The sequence below is a fragment of the Oryza glaberrima genome, chromosome 7 (genome assembly GCF_000147395.1).
Source record: "Oryza glaberrima chromosome 7, OglaRS2, whole genome shotgun sequence".
Lineage (NCBI taxonomy): Eukaryota > Viridiplantae > Streptophyta > Magnoliopsida > Poales > Poaceae > Oryza > Oryza glaberrima.
Genome location: NC_068332.1, coordinates 23,645,651 through 23,666,541, shown reverse-complemented (window position 1 = coordinate 23,666,541; position 20,891 = coordinate 23,645,651). Strand labels below are relative to the sequence as shown.

Here is a 20,891-nt window from a genome sequence, read left to right as displayed (position 1 = left end):
GGTTCGGATTATATTATAAGCGAAAATGAAATAGCATTGTCACCTAAGACCGAATCAAAAATCGGTCATGTGGATGTTGGAAAAGATGATGATAATGTCTTGCGGGATAGTGGTGAAATAGAATCCAAAGTAGCTATGCATACATATCAAAGGCCGTATCCTGAGTATGTAGATTCGGTCCCATACCCGCAAGGATTTGAGGTGCCCAACTTCACGAAATTCATAGGTGAGGATGCTAGAACAACAATGGAGCATATCGGCCAATTTATTGATCAATGTGGTAAGGCCGGTAATGATGATTTGCTTAAGTTAAAATTGTTTCCTCTTTCTTTGTCAAACTTTGCATCTACATGGTATAGTTTACTTGCTCCTAATTCAATTTCTACATGGTCACAAATGGAGCATGAGTTTCATGGTTATTTCAAAGATGCAAGCTTGATGGAGCAAAGACCGATTGATACTTCATCAGTCACTTGTGAAACTATTTCGGTTACATCTATACCTTAAGACCGGAATTGTTAGTGATCCTCTCCCTGTTAGTTCTATTGATGTTGGCAAAAAGAAAGGGAAAAGTGTTATTATTGGGGATCCTCGGCTCAAGAATAGGATCAAAAATGCGAAGGCTAAAGATCATAAAGTTACAAAAGATGAGTCATCTAGTTCCCAAAAGACTAAAAAGCCGAAGCTCACTTTTGAGATGCTTATGGCTAAGTACAAGAAAGGATTAGCCGGTCAACGATTTGATAACCAAACTAGTAATTCAAAAGGACCAAGATCATCTCGTAGGAAGAGATTTGGTCAAACATCAAAGCAATCGGAGCCATCAACTATACCAACTCCATATAAACCTCCGGTTGTGATGCCATGGTATCCACATCCAATGTCATCATTTGGTTATCCTTTTATGTATTACATTCCATGGATGCCTCAACCACATATGCCGTGTCATCAAGGATGGAAGCAATCACCTAGGACAATACCAAGTCATTCTAACTCAAGACAAGACCGTTTCCCACAAAAGAATCGGTCCGGTGGATCAAAGGTGAAAAAGGTGAAGAAGGTGTGGGTGAGGAAAGAAGCCAAAGCTTCGGAGGTCGTCACTGTCAAGGAGGAGTCTCAAGATGTTCATGTACCTACTGGAGATGCGGTGGAAACCACGCAAGCAAAGAAGATCGAAGCCGCCGCCGTGACTGTCAACATTGGTGGTCTAACCAAGACAGCTGGTCGGTCTAACCGCCAGTCTACGGCCGATCTGACCGACCTTACTGGCCGGTCTGACTGATGGCTTGCAGCCGGTCTGACCGGGCCCAGAGGCCGATTAGACTGGGGGGCATTAAAGGTGAGAGGGAAAATTGAGAGCAACATAGGAGCTTCCACTTCAACCAAAAATATGAAGAATCATTGCTTAGCTCCTAGAAAACAACCACAGCCGAAATGGATACCTTCTGGCTTATCTCGCTCTCAAAAGAGGAGGCTACAGCGTCTTCGAGCCATAGGTCAAAAGGAAAAGGAGGCCGAAGATGTGGAGAACAAAACATGTATCAATTTAGAGCCTCGAACGACACTTAAGCGAGCGTGGAGACCTAAAGAAGTAAAAGTTAAAAGATCGGTGATTTCACAGAGTAGTGATGGATTCAATTTAATGAGAGAAGAATCATCGGTCATTAAAGATAAGTCTTCTTCACATGATGCTATGGGTGTTAGTGCGGTATTCATCTTGCCTTCGAAATCGTGCAATCAAGAAGGCCGATTTTGATTGGGGGGCAAGACATTAATATGCTCATAAGGGAACCAAGAGAAGATGAACGGCGATGGATACAATACCACATCTTCGAGCCGCCGTTTGTTGGATTCTAAGGCAATGTATGAGTTTATTGTGTTCATCATTATATTATAGGGAAAATTGTAACCATGCCATTATAATTTTTCAAAGTTTGAGACATGCCATCGGTATCTCAATGACATGTAGGACCCACATGAGTCAATGACATGTGGGTCAGGATGGCATATCTTAAATTTTGCAAAATTATAATGGCATGGTTACAATTTTCCCATTATTTATATTATATGCCTATGCCATGTTAGAACATTGCTTACTATCTAGCACATGTGTGTTTTTGCTTATCGAATTGATATTATACATACATGCTGCAAATGCCAGTTCTAAGTAGTGGAATTGGTAGGTTGGCATATAATTTGTTTGAAGTATGATTTGGCTCATGAGTCTTCTATATTTATTTAAAGCCAAATTGGATGTGTTTTTATGGATCACCATATAAGATATAGATTTTATAATTATTACACCATGAAAGTTTTGCTTATTTAGTAATTCGGCTAATGTCAATGGTCAATGTGATGATTTATTCCACAATTGTTTTCTTTAGAAACATTGGCATTGTTAATATTTTACATACATGCTCAAGCCGATTACTTACATTTGTAGTTTATTGGAATTCATGTGTGTGAGGCATGACTTTGGTGATTCATTATTGATCATACTTCAATTGGCTAAGTGTTTTAATGCCATGGTGATTATTGTTTTAAAAGCCATTTGAATTAGTATTCATCTAGACATGTTAGTTGGATGTTATAGTTTTTCATATGTCTAGACAGAAGGAATTTTGGTCTAATAATTTGATACACCAAGCATCTGGCTATTATGTGAAGAAAAATTATATACTAAAGGCCGATGCTTGATTTCAAAAGTTTGGACGAAATTGGCAAAGTCATAGACCAGGGGTGGTCTGACCGGCATTGCATGGCTGGTCTGACCGGTGGTACCGGCGGTCTGACCGGCTCTGCATGGCTGGTCTGACCGGGCAGACAGGGAGGTCTGACCGGCATTGCGTGGCCGGTCTGACCGATCTCAGACATGAGGCTGGGGGGCACGTTACAATTGATTAAAAGGCCGAATTAATTGTAAATTCGGACATTTGTGCCCATGAGTTAGAAATAGCTTGGGGAATTCCTTTGATTAGATATTTGAAAGATCCTACACTTAAGGTTGATTGGAAGATTCGGCGGCAAGCGCTCAAATATTATATCGCCGAAAAATAGATGGAGTATTACTTAGATAATGATCAATCTAAAGTTGCTAGGAGAGTAATACATGAAGGGATTTGTGAAATTCATCAACCGGCCCGTAAGATAAATTGGTTGCTTAGGAGAGTAGGGTTTCATTGGCCGAAAATAATTGATGATTGTTTCAAATGTTATAGAGGGAGTGAAGCTTGTTAACGGATCAGCAGTGTTCAATTAGCGTCTACCGCTGTGTTGAATCCTATCATTAAACTATGGCCGTTCCGAGGTTGGGCTTTAGATTTCATTGGTCAAATTTATTCTTCGTCATCAAAAGGGCATTGGTTCGTGCTAGTTGCAATGGATTACTTCACTAAGTGGGCCGAAGCCGTGCCGCTCGAGAATATTACTTGTACGGAGGTAATTGACTTTATTTTGAAGCATATTGTTCATAGATTCGGTATTCCTCAAACGTTAAAGGAGCTTCTTTTATGTCCAAAGAAGTTTTGCCGAATCTTATGATATTAAGTTGTTAAGTTCTTCTCTTTACTACGCTCAGGCTAATGGATAAGCCGAGTCGAGTAATGAAACATTGTTGAAATTGCCGTTTTGCCAGTTGAGGTAAATCTTGGCTCTCTTCGGTATTTCAAGTAAGACGACTTGTCAGTTGAAGATTACAAGACCTTGATGGGAGACAAGCGTTTGAAGACTTTGAAGGAGACGAAGACACTTCAAGATGGTGTTTTCAGAGAGCGATTAATGGGAAATACTTGAAGAAATACTTCCCGAGCATTTGTCAAGATGCTTAGGAAGTCCTATGGCCGGTAATTGGATTATCGCCCTGAGATAACATGTTCTATGCTTTTAGGTTCACGTATGTTCACCAAAAAGGCAGGGGGGCATGTGTTTACACCCAAATTTGGCACCTATGGACGAAATAGGGGAAAATTGCCAAAGTTTGGAAAGTATCGGGTTTCCTTCACAGGGCCGGTCAGACCGCAAGTATGTGGGCGGTCTGACCGGCTAGTAGGGCCGGTCTGACCGCAGGTATGTAGGCGGTCAGACCGGCAGGGTCCGAGTCCAAGCCTGTTTTCGTCGGGTCTCGGGTTTCCTTGCTCGAGAAGGCATGTTTCGTGTTTCCTTTGGTTTCTATTCTGAGTTGGACATGGAGAAGGGCCTGTAGAGGGCAAGACCAATCCCTATTTAAGGGACAAGGCCGGTTCATTGTAAAACCCCCGAATACAATCTATTTGAATCGTTCTTTTACTATGTTTTCTATTTTACCCTAGTTTAGTCCATCTTTGTTGGTTTGCGCTGTAAACCGTCCGCCGCCGCTGCGAGAGTGCGACACCTCTTTGTAGGTTTGTCCTGAAAACCTTCCGTTTTGCCCACGAGACGGGTAGTTATCCTCGTATCGATCTAAATCGGCCTAGAGGCTGATTTTGATCTCTAATTCGGCTCCGCTAGCCGGTTTAGTTGTTTTTCCTTAAAACCCATCTTGATTTGGCCGTTTGGCTAGATTGAGGTGGTTGGCGACTCTATATCACCGCAAGGCGTTTAGATATTGCGATCGTGCTTGTCGACTTATCGAAAAAGTTGCTAACAATGATACGTGACAGATCAATCGATATTCAATGCCGTTACACGAGTATATGCTAGTACTGTACGTTCCAACCATTTTTGTCTTCCATCCGGTCGAGTTAATAAACTGTACGCGTGTGATGTGTGTCACTCCTCTTGCATAATATACTAACTAGAGTCTTTGTTTGGAGGTGCACGCTTAATTGGTGTGATTTCTTATGGTAAAATATTCAAGTTCTATATTTGATGAGTGTTCATATTTACGAATATTTTCTTAAGGTAATATACACATGGATAATAAGGCGTTATGATGACTTCATCAATCTAGAGATATTCTAATATTCTAGTTCAGTTTTCAGAGATGGTTATTATTGTCATGATTACGAATAAGGCATACCTCCTATTCTACGACTTATGGAATATATGGATATGGTATACCTTCATGTACACGGGTTGTTTCCGTATGCGTTGTAGGAATCCGCTACAAATTATGGAAAATATCCCTACGAGTTGAGTGATTTCCAAAGTCCTACTAGCAGGGGATAGAGTTTCTATTGTCTCGTACGGGATTTGATGTCTCCGAGTCTTACTTAGAGATCAAGATGATATATGGTATAAAAGGGACCCCCAGAGAGGGATACAAGGCATCGAATCTCATCCCCAACACACCCACCACGGTTTACAAAGCCGGAGTACGCGGAGCCAAGTCATCGGGAGATCTTGTCGAATACATCGACTACGATCTCGTCGGTATCATCGAATTCGTCTACTTCCATTGTATTCTGTGTTTTTCCATCATGAGACCCATATAATCTGGACTAGGGCTATTACCTGATAAGGGGACTGAACCAGTATAATCCTTATCTTCTGTTTGCTTGATGTCGTATTACATAGATCCTCGTTACAATGTACATCAATACCTAACTCATCCGGTTTACGAGTATCACTTATTGACAGTTATAGTGTACGTTGTATGCATGTGCACGTTTATAGAGATGAGCTCGTACGTGTTGTTTGAAGAGCTTGAGATTCTAAGACGTAATTGGTGAGAATCAAGAAGTATTAGTTTCCCAGTTTCTAGTTTATTTTTATTTTCTAGGTTTGATAACTACGGTTTATGGAGCTGTAGATTTTAAAAGATGCTATAATTACAAAAATTATATGAACATGCTTAAACAATTTACAAGAATAATTCTGGTTGATGGCTTGAGGCACGTCAAAATGTTTCATAAAGTGTGAAGTGAGTGTAACTCAACTGGTTATGTTTTTTTATGGAATCAGTCTACCTAAGTTGAAGTCCTAGACTTACGCCGGTGCTCGTATTTATTGTTATTTTTTTTTCGTGCGAGACGCCTATCATGACTTCGTTAATCTCAAGATATGCTCGCACAGTCTTTCGGATGTGCTCATATGAGTAAGATGTGCGTGTGTACGTTCATATGAGTATGCGTGTGCTATGAGAGTCCGCGTATACAGTGTGCTTCTACCAAAAAATGTTTTAGAGTAAATTTCACAAAACTGCAGGTACTTTGATCAAATTATTATAAAACTACAGATTTAATGTGATGTATTACAAAACTATAGATTTAACAATAAAATTATTACAGAACTACAGATTTAAGATTAAGTATTACAAAACTACAAATTTAATAATAAAATTATCACAAAGATATAGGTTTTGGGTTTAAATTCTTAGCACTAATATTATGATTGAGTTATAAACATCCAAGTCTTGTAATTAAATTGATGCTAAACATATAGTTACACGATAACTTTGTTACTAAATCTGTAGTTTTATAATATTCTACCTTAAATCTATAATTTTGTTAGAAATTCAGTGTTAAATCTGTATTTTTATAATACATTATCTTAAATATATAGATTTGTGAAATTTAATCAATGTTTCACAGGAGACGTGGCATATATGTATACTCCACAGAGCGTGTAATTAAACGTAATTAAAATATGACCAACATGAACGACGGAAGACTACGTGTGAACCAGCCAGCTAATTGGCCCTGGAATCCGTGATGACCAAGGAGACGGAAACGTGGCGGCCAAGCGTTCATCCAGAGGTGTCAACTTCATCCCTTGGCATTATTGGGCCTACCGACGTGTCACACAGAGAAATTAAAAGAGATTCCCCTCCATCCATCCACAGCCATAGCCCCCACCACAAACCGCTGTACTATGAGTCGTACCAACTGATAGTCGTGTTGCCGCCAATAATTCCGCCCTAAATCATGAAACGAATTATAACTGATTAGAACACTCTAATTTATCGGAAATTTATCAAGCTCAGATAAGTGATAAGGTCTGGTTCTGTTCTGATTAAAATACATATTTTACTCGAATTTTATTAGCGTGATTTTCAAACAGCTAAATGGTATATCTCGTACGAAAAATTTCTATCCAAAAATTGTTTTAAAATATCAAATAAATATATTTTCTTAAGATTTAAAATAATTCAAACTCACCTAATCAAGCGTTAATATTTTTTGTTTTTCATGTTCGCATTTAATGTTTGTCCGTCGTGAACTCAAACGGGCCTAAGTGAAATAATAAGTCACAAATTAATGTTGCTCCTGCAAATATCTCTAGCCATATAATGCTATGTGCAGACCAATCAGTGAACCTTAGTTTCAGAGATGTCACATTTCTGTTAATTAAATGGGCGAGTTAATTACCAGCTAGCGATGTTTCTGACCCACATCATTGCCCTCTCCGAGCAAGCAACGCCTTGATTATTACAGTTGGAATCAATCAAGTGATCTAAACGCTTAGATTTGAAATAGATCGTTGAGCGAATTATTATTTTTGATTTATCTATTTTGTACACGAGTTAATTGTTTTGGTAAATAAACTTGATAATCTCTTAAAACAAGTTCTCTGAGCAAATATAGTAGAAGAAAGTTTTTTCATTCAAAAACATGAATATTTTTTTTAAAACGTGAAGTAAACAATTCGTTTCAACAATTCGATAAATAATCCGAAAAGAATTAAGCCTCGAAGGTAATAACGTATTACACTGATGATTATTACAAACAAAATCTATGGTTCTCCCTTTGCGCCGAATCGTTGGATCTCTCCACCACCATGGATCCAAACCTGTGGCCATCCTGCCTCGCTCCATGCCTGGAACTCTCTCCAATGGCCTTTGTCACTTAGATCACAACCTATGGTATAAAGCTAGCCATATCTCTTTCTGAAAGATTCTTAACCACTGTGATATTTCCTACTGATATGGTTAATTTTAAAAATTTAACCCATGGATATTTATTCTTGATTTTGGAGAATTTTGAGGCCTGGAATCGTTTGGGGTCATTTTCTGCGGTTTGGTGGTGTTGTGCATGCATGTGGGGGAAAATGAGCATGTGGCCTGAATCTTCCATGAATAGTGTCCACTAGTAAATCAGCATAAATGAAATGATTCATTTAGCATAAAAAAGATTCACTCTCCTGGTAGTGCCACTGGACCAAATTCCCGTGTGAAGTCGTCTTCGTCGTCGACCATGACCGCATCCCTCTACTAAAGTTTAATTGTACTCTAAACATAGGCCTAATTTAGTTCAAAAATATTCCTTCGGCCATTAATATACGAGGAATGCTTGTTTATTCGATCCAATTAGAACTTTTTGAATTTTGAGGTTTCGGAAATTCTGATCGAACATATTTACACTAAGCACAACATACTTTTGGATAAAGATTACGGAAATGTCGAAACGATAGATTAAAAAAAACACATGATTAAGCTGGGGCGATTGTCCTGAGATTTATCCCACTAATTCATAGTGGATAAGCTCATGTGGCTAACAACAGATTCCAATGACCAACCACCCACTGACACCCGGCCCCACAGACCTAGCGCTGGATACCAGTAAACCACCCTCTCCCACTGACACCTCAGCCCCACAGACCTTGCACGGGATACCCCTCTCCCACTGACACCTGGGCCCCACCATATTCCTCTCCTTCTATCCGGGACACACCAGTGCAGCGCTAATCCAGCAATTTTTTTCTTCTTTTATTTTTTTATTTTTCTTGACGCCACACACCTCTCCTCTGTTCTTCGCTTCCTCCGCTTTATAAGCGCGCGAGCTCGGCTCGGCCTCCCATGCCGCGCTCGTCGATCCCCAAATCTCGCCGCCGGTGAAGGAGGTAGAAGTGGAGGTGGAGGTGGGGGGAGGATGGCGTCGGAGCCGGTGGCGAGGGCGGTGGCGGAGGAGGTGGGGAGGTGGGGGAGCATGAAGCAGACGGGGGTGAGCCTGCGCTACATGATGGAGTTCGGGTCGCGCCCCACGGAGCGGAACCTGCTGCTCTCCGCGCAGTTCCTGCAGAAGGAGCTCCCCATCCGGATCGCGCGCCGCGCGCTCGAGCTCGAGTCCCTCCCCTTCGGCCTCTCCCGCAAGCCCGCCATCCTCAAGGTAGTTACTTACCACGCGCACCTCTCTATCTCTCTGTGTGTTCGTTGTGATCGATTGGTTGATTGATTGATGATTTGGTGGGCGATTGGATGTATATTACTCTATGCCCACACTGAATCATGGCGATTGTTTGTTCTGTCGTTTTGGCCCGTGGATGGATGATGAATTAATGGCGAGTTTTCGGTGTGGCTCGGTTGATTATGGATGGGTTATGCCGTTGCATGCTTATCTGAATCTGCTTATCTTGCAGTGATGTTTAATAGGAATTATTCTAAAAAGAGGTGGCGCCTTTTGGATGGATCCTTTGATGTCTTTCATGTTTTGTTATTATTAGAATATCACCTTTATCATTAATTCTGGGAAATTTTTTTTGAAAGGTAATTCTGGGGGAGTGGAGTGTGAATAAGGTACATCACTACCACATGCAACTACTTAAAATGTGCGATTTGTATTGGTTGAAATTGGTGTAGTAGTCGATAACTCTTGACACAGCATCAATTGTGTGTTTGTGTTGTTAATATTCGAAAGGTGTTCTAAAAAAAGTAGGATAAGGGGGGCAATTTTAGATATTCTTGCTCGCCAACTTGCTTGAATTTTGTTCTCTTGGAGTGGGGTCGGGGGTTCTTAATTTGCTTCAAGTTTATGTTGTGCTGTCTTATTGATCTTATCACGCCTGTACTAGAATAATTTTGGAGTCAGCACAGAGTAAATATTTAATCAAGGAATTTTCGCAGCTGAATTCATTCATGCAAATTTTAAGTTTCTTATTGTGGGACTGATGGTGGGTTTGTTCGCCATCTTTGAAGGTGCGGGATTGGTACTTGGACTCTTTCCGCGACATCAGATACTTTCCAGAAGTGAGGAATAGGAACGACGAGCTCGCTTTTACGCAGATGATCAAGATGATCAAAGTACGCCACAATAATGTGGTTCCAACGATGGCACTGGGAGTTCAACAGCTCAAGAACGAGCAGTATCGCACAAGGAAGATCCCCACTGCATTTGACGAGATCCACGAGTTTCTTGACAGATTCTACATGTCAAGGATTGGGATCCGCATGCTTATAGGTTAGCAAGCTTGACACTGCTTTTTTGTCATAATGCAACTCTGGATTTGGTGTACCGGCAGTGACATCTTTTTTTAGTCAACTTTATCTCCTAACCTGTCCTAAATCGTATGGTGGTTTATGTGCTAATTTGTCTAATCATATAAGAGTGCAGTTCTAGTTATTGATAGATTCTTGTTCTGAGTTATTGTCAACTTGCTTAATTTCAGGGCAGCATGTGGCTTTGCATGATCCTGACCCAGAGCCTGGCGTCATAGGCCTCATTAATACAGAATTGTCCCCTATACAGGTGGCTCAAGCTGCCAGTGAAGATGCCCGTTCTATTTGTTTGAGGGAATATGGATCAGCTCCTGAGATCGACATCTATGGAGACCCAACTTTTACATTTCCGTAAGTCTCCGATATAAATTAACATTAGTTTTTTTCAAACTTCATTAACCATGTTTTAGTCCAGTTCATGTTTTCTGTTAGTGCATCTTGTGTGATTATTCTTCTATTGTCATAGAGCTTGTTTTCTGTTCAATTTGACTATTCTTATAAGACATAATTTGTTCGGGGTCATCTTTTACTGCCTACTAAATTTTGGCATACTAATGTGTTAACTCCTTTAACCTTGTAAACTGCAGATATGTTTCATCACATCTACATCTCATGCTATTTGAATTGGTGAAGAACTCCTTGCGTGCAGTACAGGAACGATATATGAATTCCGATAAAGATGTTCCTCCAGTTAGAATTATCGTTGCTGATGGGGCAGAGGATGTAACTATCAAGGTATTCATCTATTACATCACCAAACATCTGTTATTAATAGCATCCTAGCTCCCTAGGTATGAGCAGTCATTAAATGAGTTGTACCTTTACAAGTTTTTAGACTCAAATGACTGTAATGGAAGTTCCACTGGCACCAATTTATCATACGATTTTAACATTCTTGGCATAAATAGCAAATATGAATGACTCTGACTTATATAGTTATATCGAATTAGTTGAGTTGGATGGTGACTGGCAGAAGGATCAGGTAAGAATTAGTGCTGGCTGCTGAACAGGACATGTCTCAACTTTAAGCCAATGTGGCAGTAAGAAAGATGCTATATTTTATCTTTGAAGTGGATGCAAATTGAATGGTATATTTGTTTCTAGTAATATTGACGAACAGAAAATTTAATTAGCTGAAGAACATTATTTGATATACTGTTATTATGTGATGCAAGTCAAGCTGCCTTTCTGTACAGCTGCCATGTTGTTTGTGGGGCAGATCATTACTATCATTACTAGAAACTGGTCAGTGTCAAGAATGATAGGTGCTACTGTCTTTTTACGTGGCAGATGCTTTCCGTCGTTAGAAGTTACATCTTGCTCAATCTTTTGGTGCAATATATAATGTATTCTAGTTGGAATAAATTTGAGAAATATTCCATGTGAGGAAACATCAGGGAGTTGGAATTTTCATAAAATAAGGGAAGTGATATTTAAGTGTTTCAACATCAATGTTATACTGATGCAGGTTAGTGATGAAGGTGGTGGAATACCAAGGAGCGGCCTTCCAAGAATTTTCACATATCTATATAGCACTGCAAAGAATCCACCTGATATGGATTGCCCTAGTGAAGGAGTAACTATGGCTGGATATGGCTATGGTCTTCCAATCAGTCGTCTGTATGCTCGATATTTTGGTGGTGACCTGCAAATCATCTCTATGGAAGGATACGGTATTCCCACACTTCATTTCCTTTCTGATTTCTAACCAATGTGAATGTCTAATAATTTAGACTTTGTTTAGCTGAGGTTTTCTGTTTTTTTATGTGCTGACAAAGTCCAATTACTGGTTATAGAATTAGATGCTGAACAATCCATCCATGTTTAACTGATTATTTTTTGTGTATTTCTTTGTTTTGCAATTATCACAAATTCTAGATTTATAATCCACTATATGTTGATCTGACCAGTCTTGCCTTTTCTGTCATTTAGGCACCGATGCTTACCTGCACTTGTCACGGTTGGGAGATTCGGAGGAGCCCTTGCCTTGAAGGCTTCCCTGTCCTGATACCATCTCTGTAATTAATTAGGTTGCTCTTGTCTCTTGTAATTCCTGGGCTGGTTTGGAATATTGTTTTTAAGTGCCAGCCACCTATAGCTGTTAACCTTCTACAGTAGTTGCCACGGTTTCATCACTTCAGCTTTGCAGCAGCATGAGCACAAGTCTCCTCTCTCTCTCTCTCTTTCTCTCTCTCTCTACTCTGCCTTGTAGCGAAATGTAGAATTCTTCTGCCACGCACATGGCATTGTTCATACTTCTCGTACTTGTTGAGCTTCATGTAGTTTGATAGTTATCAGTAGTAAGCTAACTTCATCAAGTGAATGTCTTTTGTTCTACATATAGTTTGCAGCTTTTGAAACTTCTCTGTCCATTGATCTGGGGAGAAAACCTCGTGCTGTCGGTTCTGGAATTTTGCAAATCAAGTATGCACCTAGGGGTTATAAAAGCTTGGTGTTGAGTTTAGCACCAACTAGTTTATCCAAAAGTTAACAAAGCATGAACTATTTTCTGTTTTTTTTTCGAAACATGACAAAATATATTAAGGGAGAATAGCACATTTGGTCCCTAAATTTTCGCTTTGAGGTCAATATGGTCCTTGATATTTTATTTTTTCCAATCAAATCTATAAACTTTGTCATATGGTCCAATATGAATCTTGGGTCCACCGGAAGTGTCATGTAGACATGCCATGTCATCATCTTATTAAAAATGGATGGTGAAATGTCTGATATGTCCATTTGTATGTGATATGAAATACTGTAACTAATTAATTTTATATGATTAGATAATTTAATCTAATCCCAGGAATTGATATATACACAAAATTGATTATGTTAGATGTATTGATAGACAAATCGATATATTTGAGTATTTGTAAATGTGTGTGACATTTTTTTTTCTCTCTTATGTTGTATGTAAGGGTATATTAGACATTTCATGACAAATCTATATAAGATTGTGAGACGGTATGTGTGCGTGATGTTTTCTGGTGGGTCTAAGGACCATAGCAGACTGAAAGATAGACTTTGAGGACCAGTTTGAACAAAATGAAATATCAATGACCATATTGATCTCCAAGCAAAAGTTGAAGGACCAAATATGCTATTCTCCCATATATTAAATAAGAGGATATATCACAACCCTGTTGTTACAAAAGCAAGAAAGGAAGAATATGAGAAAATAGAACAAAGAGGCTCTATATCTTAGATTACCACAAGAGATACGAGCAAATGAGTGCAGTCACAACATCGTTCAACTTCAACATGTGCAAAACCATATAAACGAGCATCGATCATCGTCTTTATTCTTCCAACGAGTTGGAAAACTGGCATCACTGAACATGTCGGCAAACCAGATCCTAAAGCCGATACTGCCAATTAAATAAAAACTTGACCAACAGAGGGAAGATCTATTCTATCTTGTCAATAATTGTCTAGATTCCGTAATCCATAGACAAAGATAAACTCTAGATTATCTGGGAAATCTAAAACCCTATAAGGAGTTTACTTGAGGAAAAACCTAAAAACTTTATTTGACTAGGACGAGATATGGATCTCCTTCTCCATGCCATTGCCATTGGCGAGGATGCGGAAGATTGAGGAGGAAGGGGACTGGAGCGGCCGAACAGGCAAGGCCTTCCAGTGCTAGAACGAGGACCGTGATAGAAAGCGACGAACACGTCCCTTAACAAAACCTCAAAGTGTGGACATTTCTTGAGTCAATGAGATAGTAAACAATATGGTGCGCATTAATCATTCATGTGATACAAAACACAATGTAAAAAACATAAGATAAGTACACTCTCATGAAGAGGGAACATAAACCTTTTAAGTTGCGATTCTTTTTTTTTTTAAAAAAAAAGTTACACGGTTCTGCAAAAACCATTTCTTCAGACGCCGTTCTTTCTTGTTGTCTAAGCAAAAGGACTACTACATGGGCCAGCACATGTCCCTTAAGAAGTCTTTTGGAACCTATGAATTTTGTAGGATTTCACAGTAATTGGTTTAATTCATACGAAAATTCTCTAAAATTTCTCTATTCCAAAGGATGCCTCCATCATTTTTTTTGTAACCATGTTTTCTTTTTACTAAATTCATTTATTTATTCTTCTAATAAAAAGGAGAAGAAATTAACTCATCGGCCCATTCTCCTTTAGCTGTTCACTGATTTAACTTCTTTAAAGTAGTGCATTTTCCTGTTCTATAGCCCAATCTGCTTTTATTGGTTTTACTATACTCTGTTTGTATTATAGCTTTCGATGACGCAGCTTTGCTTTTTTTCCATGTCCTGATGATGCAGTTTGTTCTGCGCCTTTTGATAGTAGGTCATTGCTTTCCATGGTAGGTATGCACCATCACCATTGTGCTCTCTGTGTACCTGCCAAAAAGATTTACTTGCAGATAAAATTTTTCATTTTAGTTTTGATTTTTACAATAGAAAGAATAATAAAAGTTACACCAATAAATTATTTTTATTCAGTTGACTCGTTTATTTTTCTATGGTTTATTAGCCGTAGAGCGAACTGTGAGAGCCTTCATTTGCGAATGAATATACGCACTGCTATGTGGGCTCTCTCTTTTTCCGTATAAAAACATAAAATCTTTCTGTCAAGTCATGGTTAACCTTTACCTTTTCTATGGAGAAAACAGATAGCAACCAACAACCATGGATTGTTTTTGAAACACTTTTTAAAATTTTGAAAAGAAACCATCCAAAAACCTATTGCTATATTTAAACATCTCTAATCATACTATTTTAATTGGCACCAGTAAAAAAAAAACCATGACATGGCACCTGCAATGACGTGGTAGGCTACTGCCCTTGCGGATTGATGAGATCCTCTGCAGTCATTTTACCGTGCATTTATCACATGTCAGTGATAACAGCACGGAGCAGTCAACTGCATAGGATTCGGATCCCTGCCTTTGCATTGTCTTGCTACTCCCCTTCGGATGGCGTGGTAAAAAAAGTTTACTTTTTCAATAAATTTGGGGGTTTATTTTTAGAATCAAAAATTTAAAATGGTTTAGTAATAATGAAAATCCACGTGCATATATTCTACTACAGATGTTCAATAATGTGTGCATGGAAAATCTAATGGTTTGGATTCCTGCACAAATTTGATTGCATGCCTTCCAAAAACGTACGTCTAAATTTCAAAAAGGAAATACTTTATTTGGTGCCATCGTTTCGCTTATTCATATGCTTATCGACAGGTTTATTAGCAATTAGAAAATAACTTATACGTATAACCTTTATATACGTGTCCTTAACGATTAAAAACAAATACTGTAAAATAAATCATTATAAAAAAAAATCACAAAATCAACTCTAAAACTAAATTTTAAAATTTAAATTTTGACTTAGCATAAGTAAAAAGATCTTATTGTATCCATTGAACTTTACTCCCCCCGCATTAGAAAAAACAAATCCAGGTACGGATATCCGTGTATATGTTTTTTTATACTTCTCTCCAGTGGCGAAGCCAGGATTTAGAGATGGGGGGTGCCATCTACGAGACGTGGTAATTCACTTAAGGTTCAGTGAACAGTGATTTTGTAGTGTTGATGCATGATCGGTAACTCGATATCATACATGTTACAGCGATTAGCTACAAGAGAGAACAAGAACCCATATATCATGATTCGCCAATTTAAAATTCAGTAATATTTTTAATATATGGATGATTGAACAGTTTGTTCCATTAATTGGAGTTTTGCAATCACTTCTAAAATGATAAATCAGTTAGCTAAGTCATTTCATAAGTCAGTTGTCCTATATCCTATATAGTTAGTCTCATCTGTAACTAATGATATAATTAATAGCTAGATTATAAGTGCTAATCATCCTTGGGAGAAGAGAGGGGAGGGGAGGTCACATAGGGGTTAGGGGGGTGTTGGCCCTCCCTGGCCCCTACGGTGGCTTCGCCACTGCTTCTCTCCACTTCGCACCAAACTATTTTATCCATATACAAATATCGTCCTTAATTATATTTTTTTATCTAAAAAAAATCAAAAGAATAGCTTCTCCTCGAGTCCACCTCGACGCCGCCGCCGTCGAAAACCAATAAAAAACCTCTCCACGCCCGCAAACCCCAGCCCCCCACTCCCCCCACCTCACCGCCGGCGAACCCTAGGGGGGGATCACCGGAGTCGGCGACCGGCGGCGGCGGCGGTGGCGGTGGCGATGGCGGAGTACGCGACGGCGAAGACGTCGGTGTGGTGGGACATCGAGAACTGCCAGGTCCCCCGCGCCTGCGACCCCAACCTCATCGCCCAGAACATGAGCTCCGCCCTCGCCGCCGCCGGCTACACCGGCCCCGTCTCCATCTCCGCCTACGGCGACATCGGCCGCATCGGCAACGCCGTCACCCACGCCCTCTCCAGCACCGGCATCTCCCTCAACCACGTCCCCGCCGGTACGGAAACGGAACCCCCCTCCTCCTCCTCCTCGCCTCCCCCAACCTCCCCTCTCTGCTCTGAAATTGCTCGCGGAGTGGCGATCCGGTGCCTGATTACCAATGCATGTTAGATTGCGTATTCTCGGTGGTGCGTGGTCGGCTGGATTTGTGCCATATTCGCTTTAAATGCTTCGGTTCGTGTAGGTTTGATGGATCTGTCGTAATAGTCGAGGGCAACAGTGGAAATCATGGAGGCTTGGATGTTTCCATGGAGACATGCACCTGTTGCTGGATCTTAGCCGTGTAGGTGTAGTTTCTCTTCTGGCTTTGACAGGGTTGTCGTGGTATTGATGGTGTTCTCTTCTGGCCTTTGACAGGGTTGTCGTAGTATTGATGGTGTTGGCTAGGAAAAGGATTGATGAGGGTTTGGAATAGTGGATGTTAAGATTACATATAAATGTGGTTCTATGCTAGTATCTTTTTATGTGGTGATTGGGGGATGTGATATTTGGGGTCCTCGGGGTTTGGTTGTGGACTTTGCTGGGTTTGGTTCTTGTGGTGTAGTTATTTGTACTGGTTGCTGTTATGATCTTGATTGTGTTTGCGTGATATGATACTACGGGTTACAAAGTTCTAAGCCTCTAGTAGCCATGTCTTCCATTTGACTTTGTGTAGTAGACTAGGTCAATTTTGTTTTCTAATAGCCGCGTCTTCGAGTTTTCATCTTCTCTTAGGTCCACAGTTGTACGATTTGTGTAATGTTTTGAAGAATGATTTTGAGTTATTACTATTAGGGGTGAATCAACCTAGTTATGTTTTGTCAAACTGGAATAAATACAGGCACATACCATGTTATTCCTGTGTGGGTTGGCAAAATCCAGTTTAACCGGACCTGTACAGCCTTAACCACTATATTGCATCCCAGATATTCTTCTGAATGTTGGCGATTATACATGTCATTGGCATAGCTGCGTGCTGATTTTGAATCCATGTTTCTTAATTATTCTTGCAAACTAGAGCTTGTTTCATGGAAGCAAATTTTTTGCATAAAAAGATTCATGAATTTGCAAGACTTATATTATTAAACAGTTTCATGTTCTCTTAAACAATGGCAGAATTGATATCAACTAATTTGTTTCCTATCAACTGGCAGGTATTAAAGATGCAAGTGATAAGAAGATCTTAGTTGACATGCTGTTCTGGGCTATTGACAACCCTCCACCAGCAAACTATTTGTTAATTTCTGGTGATCGGGATTTCTCTAATGCCCTTCATAAGCTTACAATGAGACGGTACAATATTCTACTAGCACAGCCTCCAAATGTGTCTCAGGCCCTTACTGCTGCAGCGAAGAGTGTTTGGCTCTGGAAAAGCCTTGTAGCTGGAGAACCACCTCTAGCAGAGTCGCCATATGTTAGTAGCACAGCAAGTGGCAATATGGTTGAGTTAGATAAGTCTAAGAACATTAATTCAGATTCTTCAGACACTACTACAGACACAAACCCTCAGAATGGTCTCCAGTCTGATCATCAAAAGGGTGGTAATGGCAAGGCAGATAAGCAATCTAAAGTGAAGCAACCTCGAAGAAACCAGTTAGACAATGTATCTAAACCAGCAAGCAACGAAGAAAATTCAGTTGAAGTTGCTGATAATTCTAAAGAATACACTACTGACCATCCAACTCAGTCTTCTATGCCATCGTCATCTTCATCATCAAGCTCTGAATCACAGGATGGGGCAAAGGTGAACCAGTCAAGTAAACCAAAAGTTCAGCCCTTTTCCCTGCCTAAAAAGCCTGCAAAATCTGCTCATTGCCATCAAAAGACTGCTCCACATGACTTCTTCAATAGTAAGAAGTCTGGTGCCTCAGCGGAATCTGCTGCGAAGAATGGTACTCCTGACTCTGGCAACGGTGGTGGCTATAATCCAAAACATCATAAACCTCATACCTCCCAGTCTCCAAGACCACAAAATTCAATTACTCATCCTCATAGTGGATCTGGGATTTTTCATCATACATTGAGTTCACAAAGAACCAACTCATGCCCACCATCAGCTGGGCATAATGGCGCTCCTACTGCACCACTGCAATCCTGGCCAAGTGCCCCTCCCTATCACAGCCCACCAGTTAATTATCCTGATTTGAATCAGATAAATATTTCTGGATACCCCAGAGGAATTCATGACAACCAAGGTGTGAACATGAACTACCACCCTAACCATTCTGGCTCTCCTCATAATGTTCAGCCTGCTTATAATAGTTACAGACCTCCAACACCACCTAGTATGCCCAGCAACATGCAAAATGCTGGACAATGGGGAGTGAACCCAGGATATCCACAGCCATCTTCTGACCCTCAAGGTCTTATAAGAAATATATTAGGTGCTTTGGAAGTATTGAAGACAGAGAAGATTCCACCAATAGAACAGCATATTTCAGATTGTATACGTTATGGAGAAGCTAACTTACCAAATTTTGATGTTAAGAAGGCTCTTGAACTTGCCATTCAGCATCAAGCCATCGTCTTGAAAATGTTAGGTCCTATGTCATTCTATTTGGGGAAGAACCAAAATCTTTGGAAATGTGTGAATATAATGGATATAAATGCAAAATATCCAAAAGATACGTTTGATGCTGTTCATAGGTTCATATCTTCCACCTCTGGCAGCTCTGCTATAAAGAATTCTAGATCCAAGTAAGGCCTGACACCCATCAATATGTGTTAGTCCTCTGTATCTTTTTCTTGAATTCTGTTTTATGGTGTTTCAATATCCTCTGTTTGCAGGTATCAAGCTGCAATTGTCTTAAAGAATCAATGCTTGAAACATCTTGCCCTTGGTGAAGTTCTTCAGATTTTGTATATCATAATCAATACAAAGAAGTGGTTTGTGCCGCATTCTTCAGGGTGGCAGCCGTTGTCGTTTAACATTATAGTGGTTGATGCCACGACAGGTGCTGGTGGGAAAGCTTAGCCTTGGTACATTTGTCTGCTCATGTCAGATGGATAATTTGAGGCCCTGGTGGTTTCTTCAAATGCTATGCTCTGGTGAAAGTTATTAGTATGATGGTGCATCTACAGTATGCCAAACCTTTCTTCTAAAGATGAAATAGTTACTAGTTTAAGCTTAGTGGTTAGTTGGGAACTTGGGATCAAACTGTCACTGGTTTTTCTTCCAGTACTCCAGGAACAGCATAGGTGGTGGTTAATGGTATGATAAGGATAGTCCAGTGGTTCTTCAATCAGCAAAATGGATACAGAACAACGATCTTTTGTTCAGGCAGTATAATAGTGCCTGATATTGGGAGGTTATGATCTGCTCAAAATATTATTGTCTATTTTGTGGAAATCTGCCATAGTGGCACCAGAATATGCTAACTATTCAAGCTGTTCAGTTCAATGGAGTACCGAAGTTGAAGCCCCTTCGTCTTAACACGAATGGATCGATGAATGAACCATGTGATGTTCAGAGATCCTTTGCTGTCCATTTAATCAATGTGTCTGAGTCTTCGAGTGGATACAAAGCTACCCCTGCTATGGCTTGTGGTACATGTCAATATTGTCAGTAATGCATTAGAGGCTTAGAGCTGCCTTGGTAACCTTGCCAGCGTGCCATGGAACTATAAACTTGCTATGATTTATGTACATATTCGTTTTGTGCTGTTGTGTGCTTGCATTGTCTCCACAGTTATCCTTTTGTCGGCTTACTCTGCTGGGGAAGGCTGGGAATCAGCTAATGTTTATCAGTATCATGTTTCTTGTAAATCTATTTAGGTGCTATTCGTTTTGGAGTTCGACACATAGGAATAGGAATATTGAAGGAATATAAATGCATGCACACTTCAATCCATAAGAATTAATGGATGCACACTTCAATCCATAGGAATTTTTTCATGAGGTTTGAGTGGATGGAAAATTTTCTATGTTTTCTCTCAACAACTTGGAAAGGAAAATTTCTGTGAATCGAATAGCATTCATAGTAATTAATCCTTAGGATTTGCGAATAGGCTCTTAACGGCCGCTGGTTCTGCCAGATGCTTGAATTCTCATGTTGCAACTACTATAATTTGCATGAGTTGTATCTCGTGTAATGTAATCCAGCCGTTCTGCGAACACTTACACTTATGCAACTCAAGCAGGAATGCGGGAATGAGTTAATATTGCTACTACAGATGCTGGAGTTCCGGTTGATCCTTGTGTTTAAGAGAGATGCAGTACTTTAATCAGCATAAACTAACAACTCTGTAGGATGAGCACGAGCAACTTCAATAGATCTGAGTTTGTACCTCACTTGCAGCGTGGTTTATGGTAATGATCTTTCTTTGTTCGCTATATATGAAATATTTTCAGTTCAAAATGTAT

At 39.9% G+C, this 20,891-nt stretch overlaps 2 protein-coding genes across 3 annotated transcripts; both read left to right on the top strand.

Annotated features, from left to right (window-relative positions):
• The first annotated feature begins 8,714 nt into the window (after window positions 1-8,714).
• Window positions 8,715-12,466, top strand: LOC127780560 (pyruvate dehydrogenase (acetyl-transferring) kinase, mitochondrial-like). Of its 2 annotated transcripts, XM_052307484.1 has the most exons (7): window positions 8,715-9,023; window positions 9,401-9,430; window positions 9,830-10,091; window positions 10,300-10,480; window positions 10,717-10,864; window positions 11,598-11,802; window positions 12,062-12,466. In XM_052307484.1, exons 1-7 carry the CDS (start codon window positions 8,787-8,789, stop codon window positions 12,118-12,120), a joined length of 1,122 nt encoding a protein of 373 aa, XP_052163444.1. In that variant the 5' UTR covers window positions 8,715-8,786; the 3' UTR covers window positions 12,121-12,466. The 2 variants fall into 2 exon arrangements, with proteins under 2 accessions (XP_052163444.1, XP_052163445.1); XM_052307485.1 differs by lacking the exon at window positions 9,401-9,430 and having other exon boundaries at window positions 8,719-9,023.
• Window positions 12,467-16,049: 3,583 nt separating this feature from the next.
• LOC127780316 (uncharacterized) lies at window positions 16,050-20,191 on the top strand (the record flags this gene model as incomplete). The annotated part of the gene is made up of 3 exons (XM_052307221.1): window positions 16,050-16,548; window positions 17,684-19,226; window positions 19,317-20,191. Coding segments are annotated over 3 exons (2,229 nt in total), but the record flags the coding sequence as incomplete, so codon positions are not given.
• Window positions 20,192-20,891: the final 700 nt, after the last annotated feature.